This window comes from Arachis hypogaea, chromosome 14 (genome assembly GCF_003086295.3).
Source record: "Arachis hypogaea cultivar Tifrunner chromosome 14, arahy.Tifrunner.gnm2.J5K5, whole genome shotgun sequence".
Lineage (NCBI taxonomy): Eukaryota > Viridiplantae > Streptophyta > Magnoliopsida > Fabales > Fabaceae > Arachis > Arachis hypogaea.
The window spans coordinates 127,508,052-127,528,084 of record NC_092049.1 but is presented as its reverse complement, the minus strand read 5'-3'; the positions used below and the strand labels follow the sequence as shown (position 1 = coordinate 127,528,084).

General features: G+C 33.7%; 2 protein-coding genes across 4 annotated transcripts; one reads left to right on the top strand and one right to left on the bottom strand.

The window, feature by feature from the left end:
- Window positions 1-5,344: 5,344 nt before the first annotated feature.
- LOC112744073 (AT-hook motif nuclear-localized protein 11) lies at window positions 5,345-9,848 on the top strand. 3 transcript variants are annotated; one of them, XM_025793544.3, is made up of 6 exons: window positions 5,345-5,861; window positions 6,781-7,280; window positions 7,780-7,847; window positions 8,450-8,581; window positions 8,918-9,079; window positions 9,350-9,848. In XM_025793544.3, exons 2-6 carry the CDS (start codon window positions 6,878-6,880, stop codon window positions 9,584-9,586), a joined length of 1,002 nt encoding a protein of 333 aa, XP_025649329.1. In that variant the 5' UTR covers window positions 5,345-5,861; window positions 6,781-6,877; the 3' UTR covers window positions 9,587-9,848. The 3 variants fall into 3 exon arrangements, with proteins under 3 accessions (XP_025649329.1, XP_025649330.1, XP_025649328.1); XM_025793545.3 differs by having other exon boundaries at window positions 5,359-5,861; window positions 6,843-7,280; XM_025793543.3 differs by having other exon boundaries at window positions 5,368-5,861; window positions 6,796-7,280.
- A 4,748-nt stretch (window positions 9,849-14,596) lies between these two features.
- Window positions 14,597-19,721, bottom strand: LOC140178729 (uncharacterized). Its single transcript, XM_072215960.1, has 4 exons — window positions 17,445-19,721; window positions 16,984-17,350; window positions 16,100-16,659; window positions 14,597-15,832 (listed from the first exon to the last, which is right to left on the bottom strand). The coding sequence occupies exons 1-4, from the start codon at window positions 19,719-19,721 to the stop codon at window positions 14,597-14,599; spliced, it is 4,440 nt and encodes a 1,479-aa protein (XP_072072061.1).
- Between the last annotated feature and the right edge of the window lie 312 nt (window positions 19,722-20,033).

Below are 20,033 nucleotides of genomic sequence, written 5' to 3'. Positions count from 1 at the left end.
CATAATTCTTTTAAGCATATATTATACAACCTATGGCATAACTAATTTAGGATTTATTTGGATGAGTTTTCAAGAAAATATTTTTTAAAAATGTTTTAGAGAAGTATAAATAATTTGATATTTAAATATCTCATATAAAAATATTTTTTTTTAGCTCTCAATTATTTTTGAGTACTACAATATAAAAATATTTTTTGTTTATTTATTATATTAAAATATATTTTTTTAAAGTAAAAAGATCTTTAAGAAAAAATGTAAATCGTAACTTTTAAAAAAAATTACTTTTTTATTTATCAATTATGTTTGAGTATTACAATATATTAGTATATTTTGTTTATTTAATGTATTACAATATATTTTTTTAAGTAAAAAAATTAAAAAAATATATAAATTATAGGTTCCAAAAAAATATTTTTTATTTTTTTAATATTTTTACTATTCAAAATTTATCAACACTACTAGAAAAATGTTTTAGGGGTTATTTATTTTGTTTTTAATAATAATAAAAATAGCTGCTAATATATTTATCAGTAATTAGATATTAGTTATTTTATGTTTGTCATTAAAAAATTTTAACAATAATTATATAATTATTGATAAAAAAAAATTTTAATAACAACAAAAAGTATATTATTACTATTATAATATATATATAATAATAATAAATATATAATTACTGTAAAAATATAAATTAAATAAAATATATATTGACTATTATGTTATTATCACTAAAAATTATTTTTATTATAGTGTAAACGATCGAACATACTGAAAAATGAATTTTTTTAAACAATTTAATAATAACCAAATAAACTCGAGTTTTAAAGCTGATATGTATCTAGCATTCAAGAAAACAAGGAAATCATGTTAATACGCATGGATCCATAGTTAACAAAGGAGAGAAAGTAGAGAGAGATAAAAGGAAAATGAGATTATTAAGTATATATTAGCTAAAAAACTATTTATTGCCTAGACTCTCTCATAACAAAATACATGACCAAATATTGACAAATTAAGATAATAAATTTTGTGACATAAAATTTCATATTATATTATTATATCTTAATTTTATTATAAAATCATATTTTTTTATTATAATTAATAATATAAATAACATAGATAAGATGATACAATTTTTTGCATATACAAAAAATGCTATGTTAACAATTAATTTTAAAATTTATATATGCACATGGTAACTATATATAGAAAAAGCAAAAAAGATGTGTATTACTGTTTTTAGATAACAAGTTCAAAAAATATAAATCTTTCTTACTTTTGGAATAATAATATATACACATAGTTGTCGAAACGAATACTTTTTACATTTTATAATAAAAATTTAATTTTGATGCATTATTAGTATAAAATAATTTTATACATGCATCTAATTACGTAATACCACATTAATAAAAATAATTACTTTTTATATTGATTGCATGAATTAGGACTGCACACATATTGGATCGGATTGGATATAACCTATAATTCTATCAATTCCACACTATACTCATCGGATCAGATCGAATACGATATCCACAATTTTTCAGGTCGGATCCGATCCAATCCGATCTGTAGATCGGATCGAATATCAGGTATATCCGCATAATTAAAAAAAAAAACTATTTTAAGGCAATGTTTAGCTGTTTTTACAAAAAATGTCCAAAAAATCTATTTTTCACCTGTTTAAACTTATTTACTCCTAAAATATTATTAATAAAAGTTCACTTGAATAACAAACAAAATAATAATAACACAAGATCCAAGTTTAATTATCCTGAGTTAAAGTACAATATAAAAAATTAAAAATAAGATATCATAAACTATGCTATTTATATGAGACATGCGAATATGTGGATATGCAGATCGGATTCGCAGATACCACTGCCAAATCTGCAATCCAATTCTACCATAGTACGGATCGGATAATACCCGCAAAATTCGGGTCGAATGCAGATAATTATCGCAGATATGCGAATATTATTCGATCTAGCTATGTGCAGCCCTAGCATGAATGGTCATTTAAAAGAACAGATATGATTACATAACTATGTAAAACGCTTTACACTTATATTAAAATTAAACTCTTATAATAATTGTTCTAAAATAAAAAAAAAAACACAAACCAAGTAAAATAAAACATTTTGGGATACTAATTATATTTCTCCATATGTAAAAAATGTGTTTTCCTTAAAATTATATTATTATGATTATTTTTAAGAATAAATTAAAAAATGAAATTAATACTACTTAAATAATATAATAAAACAAATTTTTTGAAATTTTTAAAAAATACAAATAAGACAAATATTGTGAATAGAAGAGAGAGAATATATCTATATATAGAATTTTTAATTACTTTACATTTTTATATAAGAGGATTCTTATTTTGTAAAAGTTTTATTTTATTTTACGTTTTTTATCCTATTATTTATAGTGTTTATTATAGTTTATAAAAGTTATTGTTTAATTATTAAAAAATTAAATAATTAATTTTAAATTTAAAAATATAAAAATTAAAAAATTTAAATATTTAAAATTATTATAAAAAATAAGTACATAAAATTGACCATTATTTATAAAAAAATTTTTAAATGTATTGATATATTGATATTTTAATAATTTTTAACTGTTAATTTTAATTATAAAAAATATATATAATATATATAATTAAAATTAACGATTAAAATTCATTAAAATGTCATTGTATGGTATATTTGAAAACTTTTTTTATTTATATAATAATTAGATATAGTGATTGAAATTTGAAAATTTGAAATGGAAGTATTGAGATGAGATGAGATGAGATGAGATGAGATGAGATTATGATGGAATTGATGAGTGATGTGGAATATGAAGAGGCAATAGATTCTTTGTTGGAAGCAAAGGGAGAAGAGTGTGGTTGTTTGTGTGATGGAGAGTTAGGATGAGCTGTACTTTACTTTTTTCAGAAGATATTTTCTGAGTTGAGTTGCTTTGTGGGCCTCACTACTCAGAAAGTGAGACATAAACAAGTCACATGCAAACAACACTCCCAACTAAGTCAGCATTATTTCGTGTATGCCCCAAAACCCATTTACACTTCAACAACCATTTACTATTTCAACAAACTTGCAAATCCATCGTGCTAAAAAAAATCTAGATTTTACATAAAACTAAAAAATAAATTAAATTATAAAATTATTCAATTTAATAAAAGTTTTATAAAAATGATTGGATCATTTAAAATTATAATATTAAAAAATTTTAAAAATTAAATCAAAATTTTAACTACTATGATATATTTTACTAATTTATTATAGAATCTTAGGTTTCACAAATAAGAATTAAGTAATTAACCATAAAAAATACACTTAAATTGTCTTAGTGTTGATAAAAATATCTTTAAATTTTATTATTAATAAAATTATCTTTAAATAATTTAAAATTATGACAAAAATGTTCAGTTGTAATCAAATACCTGTTTAATTAATAAAAAATTATAATGTGATTTACTTACTAATGTCAGAGTCTTATTTGTTATATAAAAATTTTGTTTGTCACATTATTTTTTTCTGTTAGCATATAATGTTTCAGTTTACGAGTGTGTATTTTTCTTATATTTTTAAATAATTTAAAAATATTTTTATTATAATAAAATTTAAGAGCATTTTTGTCAATAATAAAATAATTTAAGTACATTTTTGATATTTTATCGCATAAATAATAACAAGTTATATAAATTTTTGATTTCGAATTTTAAATAGTATATTATATACAAAATTTAAAATACTTCAACTTGTAACCATTTATATGTAATTAAGAAAGAATAAACATGTAACTACCGGATGATTAGGATAATAAGATAATTTGATTTTGCTAATGAGTAGTTATGCCTCAAACAGTATAGTCTTTTCATATTCATTTAAAAAGTTGCAGATTCAATTCAGTTTGTTATATTATTATTTTTTATTAACATAGAACGTCTAAACTCGTAAATGTGTATTTTTGTCATATTTTTAAATAATTTAATAATATTTTTATTGATAATAAAATTTAAAAATATTTTTATTTACGATAAAATAATTTGAATTTATTTTTAGTGGTTTATACTAAAAGTAAATATACAACTTGTAAAAAAAAAAAATTGTTTCTGTGAACAAAAAAGCACTTTAATATAAGATGATATATATTGAGGCTAAACCAAAGGGCAAGAACACCCTTATAAGAGTGGGGGGAGATGCAGATGAATAATGCTACACAACAGGGCAAGTGGATATAGATAGACATAGAGTCATAGACCCTTTTCTTTTGATAATCCCTATGGACCTAAACTTCCCCACCACAGTCCCCCCTCATTAAACTCTCATATTCATTTATTCTCTACCTTTAATTCTTTATTTTCCTCACATGATATTTTTTTTTAATGAGAATGTTGTTATACACTATTTTTTGTGTATATAACTATATATCTTGGTTGTAGATTTTTTATTTTTAAATTTAAATTCTCTAAATTTTAAATTTTTATTTAAAAAATAAAATATAATTTTTTATTTTTAAATATTTTTTTTATATTTTTTTAGTCACACTTATAAAATAAATAATAAAAAATTATATTTTATTTTTAAAATAATTCAAAATTTAAAAAATTTAAATCTTTATTTTAAATTATAAAATAATTATAAACAGTAAAAAATAAGAAAAAAATTCATTTTTAATATCATAAAAAATATATATTTTAGAGAAACAATATTTATACTACTTTTCCTATACATGTTTATCGTATATATTTGTTAATAATAACAAAGATAATTTTTTATCTTTTCTTCTTATCGAATCAGGTTAATATCAAAAGTATATATTAAGAGGAGCGTACACAAAGAAAATACATATAATATTTTTTTTTATATTTAATAGTGTATTAAAGGAAAGTGCAAATATACTTTTTTTTTTTACGAATTTCGTAACTTAAGTTAAAAAATTACAAATAAGAATACTTTTTTTTAGGAATTTCGTAACTTTTTTTATTAAAGAATATGTTTTTATATATTTTTAATACACTAAACAGTAATGCAATGATATTTTATTTCTTTTTTTTTTCAATTTTAAAATAGAGGAAGTATTCTGTATTCATTTCAATATGTTTTTCAAAATCAACAAATTAAAACACAAAATATTTTAATAAATGAAATGAATGTATAAAATTATTATTACAGAAAATTAATTTTTTATTGTTATCTAATTAAAAGATTCAAAATTATGATTTTATCTAATCACTCTTAAGTCTTAATAAAACTATTTTATTCAAATGAGTGAAATAATTATTTTGACAAAATAAAATAAAATACTAAGCATTATCCAAAACAAGAAAGGCTTTTTTTTTTTCATTTTTTTTGTTCAAGTTTTGTATGCTTCCTAATCTCTCTCATAAATCTCAGAAACATCACATTGCATCATCATCAAAACCCCAAGAAGGAGGAGAGATAAACCAAAAAAAAGAAGATATTTTTAGAGAGAGAAATTGAGCACAGCCCTACAAAAATATGCAACTAGATAAGGACTTATGCTTGTGTAGCTGAAAAAAACAATACCATTTCTCATTTCCCTTTTCTTTCTTAATTTTTCCTTGTTTTGTTTTCCCTTATTATTTTCCATTGTTGTAGAATAGTTTTTGCTTTGGAAAGCTTGCTTCTTTCACTCTCTGCAAGTGCAACACCTTTGCACCACAGAGAATAAGGAGAGAGAAAAACTAAGACTGTTGTAACATTTTTTTTCTACTAAAAAAAAAAAAAACTCTAGCTTCCTTTTTCTTCTTCTTCACAGGTTGGAACAACTTTTGGGTTTGCATCACACACACCCTTTTTGATCTTGTCCACAAAAATGTAAGCATGATCTCTTCTTCTTCTTCTTCTTCTTCTTCATGCACTTTGAAGCCCATGTTGCATTATCTTTTCCATGTAAATGGGGTGTTGTAACTGTTCATACTTTCACCACAATTCACCAAAGTTTGAAACTTTACAAGTTTTCTTCTATGTGAGTTTTTAGCTCCTTTACTGTGTGCTGTGGTGTTTAGTGCACTTATTTTGAACCTGGGTTTGAAAGCATTTATGGCATTGACTTGAAGTAATTTTTTTCATTGTTCATTATCTTTCTTTTCTTTTTTGAGATTTTTTTGAGTGTTTACATTGAAATATTGAAGCCTTATCTGTAACGGATCATGCACATGTGGTTGCCTTGGAAAATTGCTTAGTGTTTAAGGTTTATAGTGGAAGTTGGTAAGAATGGACCAATTTTATGTTCATATGGTCCTTATCTTAAACATGAAGCTTCTTTCTTGTTTCTTAATTCTTAATAGTTTGGTAAGCTGTAAAAATAGCTTGTTTTATTCCTTTTGTCTCATTTTAACCTTAAGAGAAAGAGTGTGTGTGTGTGTATATATACACACTGTTTTTGATGACTGATTCCCTTGTTTGTGTGGATGATACCTTCTTGGTTTTCCATCATTTTCTCTAATCTATCTTCTACTTTATTCTTGTCTTATATATGTGTGGATGCATATGAGTCTTTAGTCCCTTTCCTTATCCTTAAAATGTAAACTAATTTTTGTGTTAAACCATCATTGTGAATCTCTCTAGGAAGAGTGTTAGTTTGATATCAAGGACTTTGCTTTACAGTTTATTTATTTTAAGCTATTTTTTAATTTATCTTTTTGGACACTTTAATTGGTCAATGTACACATTTAATTTCCTATAATTTTTTCTTTTTGGTGATTTTGTTTTGTACCTAAAATTTATATTTAAGTGCATTTGAGAACAGAACTTGGTGATAAGTTTTGGACTATTTGAGTATTTGGGGCTTTGAAGGTTTTCTTGTGGAATAAGTCAATTGAAGTAAATGCATGGATCATGGGGACCAAATGGCATCTTACTATATGCAGCAGAGAGGAATACCTGGTTCTGGAGCACAGCCCGAGTTTTCGGCCGGAATCCGGTCGCTGTCTAGCCCCAACCTACCATTTCAATCCGGCATTGGCAGTGGTGGATCAATTGGATCCACTATACAGCTAGAATCTTCGGGGATTTCGACCCATGGTGTCAATGTTGGTGCTCCTCCGGGGGTACCGCCTGGGGAACCTGTCAAAAGGAAGAGAGGAAGGCCAAGGAAATATGGGACTGATGGAACTGTGTTGGCTCTTACACCAACTTCGTCGAGTCATCCCGGAACCATGACGACACCAGGCCAGAAACGGGGCCGTGGACGGCCCCCTGGGACTGGGAAGAAACAGCAATTGGCATCACTTGGTATAAATCTCTGTTGCCACTTTTAGTTTTAATTGTGTTAAATATGATTGTTGGTTGAAGCTAAAAGTGTTACATGGTTTCAAATTTTTAGTGTTTAAATATTTGGAGTTGAATATTATTACTTTTATATATATTTGTAGCTGCCTTAGGTGATTTGATCATGTAACGAGAAGACGCAGAAAAGCTAAGTAAGATGATCAAATGGAAGAGATCTAGAAAAGAATGAAGATATAACCATTAAAAGAGCCTATTAGTAACTTGATTATAAACATGGTTTATGATAAGAGCTGTGGAATAGTTTGATCTACGTAGCTGACTCCACCCAATGGAAAAGCTTCTTGTTGTTCATATACTTTCCGTAATGATGAAATTTCTAACTTGGTATACAATTACATAAACTGTATACCATACATTTTTGCACTCCAAGCTGGTGAACATCTAATAATACCTCATTTAGAACTTACTATTTATGATAACTTTGTGGGTTACTTATTTGCAGGTGAGATGATTTCTGGTTCGGCTGGGATGGGATTCACTCCTCATGTCATCAACATAGCAAGTGGAGAAGTATGTCACCTTTTTCTTTTTGGATTTCAATAAGAAATTGTGGTTATCACTAACCTATTAAACTTGTTTATTCTTATTAACCCGTTGAGTCAGCCACTGATGCAAATATCAGCTTCGGCTGCCTATATCATACCTTTTGGGTGTGGTCCTTTCCCGGACCTTGCGTTATGCATCAGGCTGCCTTTTTTATTGTTCTTCATATACTATTATGCACCACTATCACAAGACTTTTAAAGCAACAAGAATCCTAAATGAATTTTGCATTTGTGAACAAATATTATAAATTTCTGAATTATGTATTTTCTTTCAATTACATGAAATTTTAAGTAAAATATCGATATAATTATATTGGCAGCCAAAGTTTGGCATTTGATGCTGTGAAAAAAGCACTGTGTTCAATTGGTCTCTTGAATTGGTTATAAAGCTATGTATAAAATACTTAGCATATCTTCTTATTTATACCATTACAATAAAATAATATGGCATTATTTTCTCGCATTCAAGATTCAACCTTGAACCTTTTTGGTTTGAGCCATATTTTCTGACATTTATCTAAATATTGGAGAATTCTTCTTTTGAAATTTGTTTTTCTTTTCCTGTAGGACATTGCAACGAAAATTATGGCATTTTCTCAGCAGGGGTCTAGATTTGTGTTTATTTTGTCTGCCACCGGTGCTGTTTCCACTGTCACACTTCGCCAACCTTCAACTTCAGGTGGCTCAGTCACATATGAGGTTTGCACTATCTAAGATCATGATTGGTTTCGTTAATTTCCTTCTATTTTAAAGCTCTGGGTATGATTTTGAACTTTGTTAACTGAATCCAACTTTCAAAGTCCAACCGAACTTCGTTGCAAAAAGAAAAATAATGGATTCTCCAACATATGCATCTGCATATCCATGCATATATGGCACCATCCATCCCCATGTCACAAATTTATCTTAGTATGCATTCTACTCCTTTGTTGGATTCTATGTACCATAACAAATGAGTATTTTTGCATTATGATAAATTAGTTATATATTCATATATGCATATTAAATTATTGGTGAACTATTTGGCCTTTGTAGGGGCGTTTCGAGATATTGTGCCTGTCAGGCTCTTACTTGCTTACTGATAATGCTGGATCACGCAATCGAACTGGCGGACTAACTGTTTCCCTTGCTAGTCCTGACGGACGAGTCATTGGCGGAGGAGTTGGGGGAGTGCTCATTGCATCAAGTCCTGTTCAGGTAACAACAATTTCAATGCTTCCATAACATTGAATAAAGTAAAATCCATTTAACAGTTCATTTTGTTAGAGACTAATTTGTCCGGTTTAAAATCGATGAGGATCATTTTGGGGATTTGCTCTATTGAATATATCTCATTACTACAATTAAATGAAAGATTTCTATCTAAGTACTAGAATTTGGAAGACTTATGATGTTAGAATAGATCCATTCCTATTCTCCTTTGGTATATTTTTTGGTTGCTATAGACTAAACTAGTCATGACTATAGGTGATAGTTGGAAGCTTTATATGGGGTGGATCAAGAACAAAGAAGAAAAAGGAAAGCTCAGAAGGGGTAGAAGCTGCTATGGAGTCGGACCACCAACCGATTCACAATCCGGTTGCACTAAACAGCATTTCGCCGAATCAAAATCTTACTCAAACCCCATCTTTGAGTCCGTGGCCGGCGTCGCGTCCTTTGGACATGCGTAATTCCCATGTTGACATTGATTTAATGCGTGGGTGACAATTTATTTTTATATACACTAGTAGTGTGTATATATTTCAAGGTTGATGGTTGATGGTTGATGGTTCATGGTTGCTCATCTAATTTTTCTTGTAGTATTTAATGACAGAATGGGAAGTAGCAACAACAGAGTAGAAGCAAAGCTGACTTTTGCAAATTGATAAGTCTAACTTATCCACCCATTATTTGACTTGGGTTTGTACTTTTTACTCATATTTTTGTAGTTGTGAGGAATTTTAATTTCATGTTTCTTAATTGGTAATGTTGCAATTTTTATCTTATCTTAAAAATTGGAAAAAGATGGCATCATGTGATTTAGGTGGGTCTAAGAGAATCAATTATGACATGTAATCTCAATGTGAATTTTTCTCCGAATTATTTTTGGATTTAAGTTTTAGGATTTAGCGATTAATAAGCCGAAAGCATGATGTGAAAACTGTAGGGAATGTGAATGTTTAGCTCTAATGATGGCAATAGTGAATCCTAGTGATCCAATGTTCATTCATGATCAAATTAGTGTTAACTGAAAACAGTACAAACAAAAGGGTATTCAAATCATGGTCCTTTTCTAATATTTTAAGAAAGTTACTTCTTTTCATTTTTTTTCTTCATAAATTTAATTAATCTATAGTTGTCTACCATTGGATGAATGTATGTTTAATGTGTCAGTTTGATTTACAAGTAAATTTGAGTCCATAAAAAAAAATTATCTTGTTTTTCATGTGATAATATTTTAATTTCTAATTTATAGATAACTCAAGCTAGTATGTAACCGTAGTTAGTGTTAAAAGAGTACATAATTTATGATTAGTTAGTGAAATCAAAAGGTACAGCTATCTAGCAATCAATTACAGAAAGAAGAAATTGAAGTTTTCATAACATAGAGGAGAATCTTGATTTTGCATCAAATCCATTTACTGGTCAACAATTTTGGCGACCCCCACATGCATTGGATAATGCCACAGAGGGTGAGTCCTTGGAATAGTGTTAAGATAAAATCATTTATGATGGTGCAGTATAGATAAAATAATTTTTGTCTTGTGACTGTTGTACATAGGCATTATAAGAAATAAAAGCTGCCAAAACATGGCTAAAAACAGTACTCTAAATTTTACCTTAAGTTCATAAGAGGGCCCTCTAATTCTCTGGTGATTTGAGTGTAAATAGTTATAACTTATACAAAGTAAACGCTTGAAATATGGAAATTTTTTTCCCTTTTTTTTTTTGTATTTTGAGAACAAATAAAAATTTTTATTCTATGTTATTTATTTTGTTTTATCTCAATAATATGGATGATGGATCAGTTTAAGATGAGTTTTTATTTTATTTTATTTTTTAAAATTTAAATTTAAAAATAATAGTGAAATCTATAATACTAACATAGAAGACAAATTAATAAATCACAGTATTTTAAATATATTCCATGAAAATATGACTTTTGAGTCTTTTTTACTATATTCTATGACTCAAAAGGTATATTCTAACTTTAATAAATGGATCAATATTCTATTTAGTTAAACTTTTTCTTACAAAAGATATAAGAAAGACTGAAATTGGTTTAATTATTTTAGAAGGCCTTACATTTTTACTTGGTTCTTAGTTTTTTTTTTTTTTTTTTATCAAAAATAGAGAGATTTCAACCCTCAACTTTTTAGATGAGTATGAGGAGACTATACTATTTGAGTTATAACTCATTGGCAATTCTTATATATAGTTTTAAATATTTTTAGTTAAACCCTTCAGTATACAAGTTGTGTATGTGTTCAAACATATGTGCTAGAAAAAAATAGAACTAGAACCTATAATGATAATTTTATATATATGAGAAATTTAAAAAATCTTTTTTGTACACTAAAATTAGTCACTAAAATCAGCCATCAATGTTGATCTTGCCTGGAAAATAGGTCGGTTTTTACGCCTTGAGATCAGCCGAGCTATATGCTACAAGGTTGGACGTCTGTCCCTCAGGGTCCGAGCTTCTGGTGTTCGTTGTAAGGTATGAGAACGTGAGCAATGCAGAGGAGGTGGAATGTACCTGCAAAGGCACTCCGATGCTTAAGTCAGTAATGGTGTCAAGTTCGGAATCGAATCAAAAAGATACTTTACCTTCTCTTTTATAGATATTTTCTCGTCCGTTGCATCTTTAGATGATTATTTGTCCGTTTCTGATGATTGGTTTGGTAACCGACTTTATCCTTACCGTTTGGGACATCGGTTATAATAATATTGATTTTGCCGAGTTATAACTCATAAGGGTCGAATAATAATGGAAAATGACGAGTTATGATGATGTCTGGTTATGAGGCTGAGTTATGATTTGTATTAATGGTGACCATATCATAGCCCCCAAGCTTAGCCTGAGGAGGATTTTAATGAAGCAGGTTGAGCTTTATTTTTGATGAGTTATAACTCGGCTTGCGTGGGTTAGTGGATGAGCCCCCAGATCAACTTACTTCATTAAAAGATGGTTAAGCGTTTTGAATTTTGGGTACGTGGGGAGTCGTGTCCGTTATTTTCTGATGAAAGAGAAAGAATGATGGTTGCATTTAAGTTTGGTGATTCCCAATGTTGGGTTCGCTGTTTGATGTGGCTTTGGGAGTGGGGGTTATTATTTGGAACTTTCTGTCCCTTTAATTGCCTGAATCGCTTCAGATTTTTCGTTGGTTTTTGTTGGCTGTTTATTATATGCTTGCTTCTTTGAAGAATGAGCAAGAGAGGTATGAGTCTCCTTTCCTGTTTCTGATCCATTTTTGCGTTTTCTTCTCTCATTCTTCTTCTTTCTGTTATTCTGATACTGTCTTTGACGCTAATGGGTTTTGAGAAAGAGAAAAAGGATAAGGTGGATTGGTCTTATGATTGGGTGGGGGAAGATGTTAAATCACGGGTTTCACTGTTTTCTGATGATGCGGCGGTGAAGGAGGTGGATGTGAATAGAATAGTGAGGGCGGGTTCTGGGGTGAAGGTGGAATTGTTACCATGTAGTGTTAATGATAGGATTTATCACCGAGAGTGGGGGTTTGGGTTCTTCTACATGCACAGTTGTGTGCTTGAAGAGTTGCGGGTTAGGCTTCCGTTTACTGAGTTTGAGTGTCAGATTCTTAAGCAGCTCAACTGTGCTCCTTCACAGCTTCATCCTAATGGGTGGGCTTTCCTGAGATCCTTTGAAGTTTTGATGGAATATCTAGAGGAGGTGCCGTCTGTGGATTTATTCTTTTCTTTATTTCAAGCTAAAGGGATTTGGAAGGGGGGGTGGGTGAACTTCAATAGTACTCCGGAATTTGGGATTTTCAAACTTTATAAGTCTTCTTTTAAAGACTTCAAAGAGATGTATTTTAAAGTCAGGAGTCCAGAGGAGGATTTCCCGTTTTTTATTGATGAAAATCTTGCTGAGAAATTTCCTCTCTTTTGGTGCTCGGAGCCGCAAAATATACTCGGCCCAGAGGTGATATCGCCGAGGAATGAGTGTCTGATAGAGTTTTTGGTGGAGAATGTTGATCGGAAAAATTTGATATTGATGTATGAGTTGCTGAAGTGGGAGGATGATAAAGTTGCTGTTGTAGAGTATTTAGGTGAGTTTTTAGGGTTTACATTAATGTCCGCCCCCTTTTTTTCTGAGAAATCTAACACGAATTGGTTGCTGTAGGTGGAAAGTATCCGGGCGTTTCTGCTGCATCTCTGAGGACGCGGTTCAAAAATAAGAATCTTGAGAAGGAGGTATCGTCATCAAATGCCGAGAAGGTTGTTGGGACTGGCGAGGTTTCGCAGCCTCGTCAAGGGCGGAGGAAGGTGATTGTGAAGAAGAGAAAGAAATCCGACCTTGTGGAGCTATCAGATGATTCTGATGAAAAAGAGTTAGCTGTCCCTCTGGAAGAGATACAGGCCTTTATGGGAAATCAAAAAAGGCTTCACGAAGTTTCTGAAGAGAGCGAGGCATTTTCGGTGTGGGGAAAAGAGTATCCTTACATGGCTGTTGTGGACGAGTATTGTCAATCGTCTGCTGATGTGACTCTTGCAAAGGAGGTTGGGGATATGGCCATTGGTCAATATATGCAGGTAATAAGTTACTGATTTTTCCTTATTTTTCCTTTGGTAGTCTTATGAGTTTATTTTGCTTTCTAGGTTGTTGGGCTGCGCCTTGCAAGTCTTGGGCGAAGTCAGGAGTTGAAATATAAGGGAGTTGCTTCTGAAAAGGGGGAGGTTTCTGTTTTGAAGGAGGAGTTGGTTAAGTGTAAGAGTCTTGCTGCTGAGCTTCAAGCTCGTTTGACTGAGACTGAGAAGTTGCTGAAAGAGACTAAGGAGAGTTATTCTAAGGATGTTGAGGATTTGAAGAAAAAGGAAAGCGATTTGGTGAACGTGCAAAGTTGTCTGATTGAGGTGACTGCTCAGTTTAAGGATATGGAGAAGAAAAAGGCGGATGAGATTTTGGATTCGTTTGTTGAAGGTTTTGAAAGGGCAAGGTTGCAGGTTAAGTTTTTGGTTCCGGATGCCGATATTTCTGGCATGGATCCTGGGAAGATAGTTCGAGATGGTCAGCTTATTGAAGATGATGGGGATGCAGAGGATGGGGCTGACAACGTTTAGAAAAAATTTCTTTTGAACTTGTTTTGTATATGTTTAATTTGAATGTGTATTGTAAGTTGATAACAGTATGGCTCTTGTTTTTTGAACTTTTGTTAGATTGACTTGTTTGAATGTTTAATTTGGTGCTCTTTATAAAAGTTGTTTGTGACTGTTCGGATGTTTTTCCGAGTTTATTGGTTTTTCTGGTTTGAGTATGTTATTTGATTTGTAGCTTAAACGAGTAGTGGTATTTGTCCGAGCTGTATGGATAGATTGATAAGATCAATTTGATAGAGTAGCAAAGATAAGACATTGTTCGTCTCATTTATATTTGAACCTTTTACATACAAAGGTGCAGGTAGGCTAGCCTCGTTAAAACCTCTCCAAGCAAAACCCTTTGGGATAAAATCTTGGTAGTAGGAAAAAGAGTACAAGCATGTCCCTGTCTTTTTAACTATAAAATTTCTTTAAGGAAGACACGTTCCATGTGTTAGGCAAGATTTTTCCATCTAGTGACTCTAGTTTGTATGCTCCTTGGCCGAGTGCTTTAGATACTCGGTATGGGCCATCCCAATTGGCTGCGAGCTTTCCATATGTTGGTGGTTTCCGAGCAGTTTCTGTTTTGCGGAGGACTAAATCTCCTGTGACGAAGGATCTGTTTCTGACCGTCTTGTTGTATTGTCGAGCTATTGCTTGCTGCGCTGCGCGTTGCCTCAATGTGGCGATTTCTCTGACTTCTTCGATGACGTCGAGCTCGGATCTCCGAGCTTCGTCTTGATTGGTGATATAAGTTCGGATAGAGTTCTGGGAGATCTCCAGTGGTATCATGGCCTCTGAGCCATATACCAATCGGAATGGCGTCTCCTTTGTTGATGTTTGTGGGGTGGTGTTGTATCCCCAAAGGACTTCAGGTATTAGCTCAGCCCAGAGTCCTTTGGCGTCATCTAGTTTCTTCTTTAGTGCATGTAAGATGACCTTGTTTGCAGCCTCAGCTAGTCCGTTCGTTTGGGGATGTTCGACAGAGGCGAAATGTTGCTTTATTTTTAGATTCTGCAAAAAAGTTTGAAATTTCTGATCGGCGAACTGGCGACCATTGTCAGTTGTAATATGCTTAGGTATGCCGAAACGGCAAATAATGTTTTTCCAAACAAATGTAATCATTTGTTGTGATGTTATTTTCGCTAAAGGTTGGGCCTCCACCCATTTGGAGAAATAATCAATGCCGACAATAAGAAATTTTACCTGGCCCGGTGCCGTAGGGAATGGCCCGAGTATATCTAGACCCCATTGGTTAAATGGCCAACTAATGTCCGAGTGATGTAACTGTTCGGCAGGTATGTGTATCAGTGGTGCATGTATTTGGCAATTGTTGCATGACCTGATTTTATGTTGGCTGTCCTGCTGCAAAGTTGGCCAGAAAAACCCTGCTCGAAGGATCTTTGATGCTAAGCTCCGAGCTCCTGTATGGGTGCCGCAGATTCCTTCATGTGCCTCGGCTAAAGCTATGTCGGATTCGGATTTGTTGAGACACTTGAGTAGGGACCGAGTATAACCTCTTCGATACAGTTCTCCATTGAGGATTGTGAAGGAGGATGCTTGCCGTCGAAACTTTTTATTGTTTTCGACCCCTTCTGGTACAACACCTGTTTCTAGATAGTGTATGAAGTCGTTCCTCCAATCTGTTACCTGTGAGACACTTAACACGTTTATCAGAGTAACAGTGGGTGATGTTATTGTGAACTGTTGTAGTGTAGATAGTTTGGACTAAGTACTGCCGAGCTTAGATAAGAGATCTGCTCTCTGATTTTGTTCACGTGGTATATGTTCTATTTCAAATTTGACAAATTTCTGTGATAATTTCTTTATTAATAGCAAGTATTTAGAGAGTAGAGGATCTTTTACCTGAAAGAGGTCATTTACCTGATGTACGACTAACAAGGAATCACAATATACCTTGATCGTCGATATTTGAAGATCTAAGCAGAGTCTGAGTCCGGCGAGTAATGCCTCATACTCGGATTGGTTGTTGCTTGCCTTGAAAGCTAAGTGTATTGAGTGTTCCAAGATGAATCCATCTTCGGCTTCGAGACGAATTCCTGCACCACAACCTCCGTGATTCGAAGAGCCGTCCACGTATAAAATCCATTGTTTTGCATGATCTTCCTCGGATGGTATTGTAAGCTCGGCAATGAAATCCGCTAGGAATTGTGACTTGATAGGTCCTCTGGGGTGGTATCTGATGTCGAACTCGGATAGTTCGACTGCCCATTTTATTAGTCGTCCTGCAATTTCTGGTTTGTGTAGCACTTGTCTTAATGGGTGATCGGTTCTGACATGGATAACGTGGCTCTGGAAGTAAGGTCGGAGACGTCGCGCCGAGAATATAAGTGCTAACGCGAGCTTCTCGATCCTTGGATAATTGAGTTCGGCCTGCTGGAGAGTTTTGCTAACAAAGTACACTGGATGCTGAACTTTGTTTCTCTCTGTAACAAGGGCTGAACTTATCGCCCAATCTGTAACTGACAGATATAGAAATAAATCTTCCCCTTGTAGGGGTTTTTGTAGAATCGGAGGTTGTGAGAGTGTTGTTTTTAATTTTGAAAAGGCCTTCTCACAATCGTCGTTCCACTCGAATTTATTTTTCTTTTTAATTGTTTGGAAAAAAGGAACAGAAGTTGAAGCAAGGCAAGGAACAAATCTGGAAAGTGCAGCGAGTCGTCCTGTTAGGCGTTGGACTTCCTTGACTGTTTTAGGGCTGGCCATTTCCAGCACTGCTCGGCATTTGTCTGGATTTGCCTCTATTCCCCTGCATGTTAGTAAAAAACCCAAAAACTTACCCCCTTGAACTGCGAATGCACATTTCTCGGGGTTGAGACGCATGTTGTACTGGCAGATCTGGCCGAATATTTCCGTAAGGTCGCTGATGTGGTTATCCCCGATTTTTGTTTTGGCGACCATATCGTCGACATAAACTTCGATATTCCTGCCGATTTGTCTAGCGAACACCTTATCCATAAGGCGTTGGTAAGTTGCACCTGCGTTCTTTAGTCCAAATGGCATAACTTTATAACAATAGTTACCAAAATCAGTGATAAAAGCGGTTTTATTTTGATCAGAGGGGTGCATCATTATTTGATTGTACCCTGAATACGCATCCATAAAACTTAGAGTAGCGTAGCCTGAGGCATTGTCTACTAAAAGAGTCTATGGATGGTAGAGGGTAAGAATCCTTTGGGCATGCTTTGTTTAAATCAGTGAAATCGACGCACATGCGCCACTTACCATTTTGTTTCCTTACCATTACCACATTTGCTAACCAGGTGGTGAATCTGATTTCTTTGATAAATTCGGCGTTGATGAGCTTTTGTGTTTCTTGCAGTGACGCTTGCTTTTTCTCTTCGCCGAGCTTGCGTTTCTTCTGTTGCACTGGTCGGATTGCCGAGTTTATTGCTAGTTCATGACTGATAACCTGTGGGTCGATTCCGGGCATATCTGATGGTTTCCACGCGAAAAGGTCGGCATTTTCTTGCAGGAAAGTTGTTATGGTCTGTAACTCCGATGCATCGATTGAGGAACCTACATATGTGAATTTATTAGGGTCATTGTTGAAGTATACTTTTTGTAGGTCATCTGAGGGTTTTGGCCGATCAAGGAAATCAGCTCTTGGGTCCAATTCGGCTAGCGTGTGCTCCTTTTGGTTGAGGCCGACGTTGTTGACTTGTTGTGTTGAGCGATTTTGGAATTTCATGCTGATGTTGTAACAATGCCGTGCCTCTTTATGGTCGCCATGTATTGTTGCAACCTGGTCGTCCTGCAGTGGAAACTTTACACAGAGATGAACTGTAGATACAATGGCGCCGAACTTATTTAAAAAGGGGCGGCCGAGAATAAGATTATATGGGCTGAAACAATCGACAACTAAATATTGAATATCATTAGTTTTTGAAAGGGGTTGCTCACCCAGTGTGGTCTGTAACCACACTGATCCGAGTATTGGAACTTGTTCTCCTGAGAAGCCGACCAAGTCGCCTCCTGTGGACTGTAGCACGTTGTCGCTGAGCTTCATCTTTTGAAATGTGGAGTAAAACAGAACATCGGCGCTGCTTCCGGGATCCAAAAGGACTTTTTTCACTAACAGGTCTCCTAGCTGGAGTGTGATTACCACAGGGTCGTCCAAATTCTGTATGTTAGAGTTAAAGTCGGCATGTGTGAAAGTGACTTCTGGTTGTTTAATGATTGGTACATCTTGTTTTGGTCCGTCTACCGAGCATATTGCTCTGAACGATCTTTTTCTTGCCGAGTTTGAGTAACCTCCACTTGCGTATCCTCCTGAAATACAATTGATTATACCTCGTGGTCTTTCATATTGGTTTGAAGATGCCTTTTCTTTTCCTCGGTTTTGTTCAGGGAGATCGTTTGTTGTGGAACTAGGGCCACGCTTTTGGATGTGACCGCCAATGTATTTGTCTAGGTGTCCTTGTCTTGCTAGTCGTTCTAAAAGATCTTTGGCAACCACACAATCGTCGGTATTATGGCCGTGTTTCTGGTGGAAAGCGCAGTACTTTGATTTGTCCACGTTCTTTGCATCTTGGTATGTGCCGGCCTTTCTTGGTGGCTTGATTAGTTTGGAGTTCAAGATCTCCTTTATTATGTCTTCCCTCTTGGTGTTGAACTGCGTGTAAGAATCAAAGCGAGGTGTTAGTTTAAAATTTTTCTTAATGGATGAGTTCTTATCTTCTTCACGGAAGTGTGACTTGTCAGACTTCCGAGCTTGTCTGAGTTCCTCGATGTCAATTTGTCCTTTTGCTTTCTCTCGGAATTCTGCTAGAGTCTTCGGTTTTGCTACTGCGATCGTTTCCTGGAACTTCCCGGGTCGGAGGCCGCTTTTAATTGCGTGCAGATGGACCTCGGGGTGGAGATCTGGTATGCTGATTGCGACCTTGGTAAAGCGAGTCATATAGTCCTTTAAGCTTTCGTTTGGTCCTTGCTTGATGGTATTCAGGTAATCGGAATCGTGCAAATATATTGCGGATCCGGCGAAATGTTCTTCGAATAACTTCGCCAGCTGATGAAAGCGCGAAATGGAACCTGCAGGCAAAGCACACAACCAATCAAGTGTAGGACCGTCTAAATAATTTGGAAAACAACGACATAAAACTTTATCTGATGCACCATTGACGATCATTATTGATCGGAATTTCTTTAGGAACTTCCTTGGGTCTCCGAGTCCATCATAAGGCGTGAGGGTCAATGGCAGGGTGAACCTCTTCGGCAGCTCGAAGTTCATTACTTCTTCCGTGAATGGGCCTACAAGGTCCTCGGACTCCTCTTTCTCGTCCTCGGGCTGCTGCTCTTCATGTTGAGCGGTATCTGAAACATGAGTCGGCTGGGACTGATGTTCCTCGTCTTCTGCTTGTTCGCGATGAGTATCGTTGTGTTCAATCCGAGCATGATTTAGCTCAGCAATTTGAGCAGCCATTATTTGGTTCTCGTCAGCCATCCGTTGGTTAGCTTGTTGGAGCTCAGCTACCATTTGCATGAGTTCGGACAGTGAAGGAGGTGGTACGTCAGCCATGGATGTAGATGGAAGTGATGGGACCAAAAGAAAAATTATGATTTCCTCGGCCCCACGGTGGGCACCAATTGATCTTGCCTGAAAAATAGGTCGGCTTTTACTCCTTGAGATCAGCCGAGCTATATGCTACAAGGTTGGACGTCTGTCCCTCAGGGTCCGAGCTTCTGGTGTTCATTGTAAGGTATGAGAACGTGAACAATGCAGAGGAGGTGGAGTGTACCTACAAAGGCACTCCGATACTTAAGTCAGTAATGGTGTCAAGTTCGGAATCGAATCAAAAAGATACTTTACCTTCTCTTTTATAGATATTTT

What these genes read in the sequence shown, in the direction of transcription:
- LOC140178729 (XM_072215960.1), bottom strand. Translation starts at nt 19,721, where the DNA reads ATGGCTGACGTACCACCTCCTTCACTGTCCGAACTCATGCAAATGGTA. An exon ending in GGTTAGCAAATGTGGTAATG is followed by an intron (nt 17,351 to 17,444) that starts GTAAGGAAACAA and finishes TACCATCCATAG; the next exon opens with ACTCTTTTAGTAGACAATGC. An exon ending in TTCAAATATCGACGATCAAG is followed by an intron (nt 15,833 to 16,099) that starts GTATATTGTGAT and finishes AGTGTCTCACAG; the next exon opens with GTAACAGATTGGAGGAACGA.
- LOC112744073 (XM_025793544.3), top strand. Translation starts at nt 6,878, where the DNA reads ATGGATCATGGGGACCAAATGGCATCTTACTATATGCAGCAGAGAGGA. An exon ending in TCAACATAGCAAGTGGAGAA is followed by an intron (nt 7,848 to 8,449) that starts GTATGTCACCTT and finishes CTTTTCCTGTAG; the next exon opens with GACATTGCAACGAAAATTAT. An exon ending in GTGGCTCAGTCACATATGAG is followed by an intron (nt 8,582 to 8,917) that starts GTTTGCACTATC and finishes TGGCCTTTGTAG; the next exon opens with GGGCGTTTCGAGATATTGTG.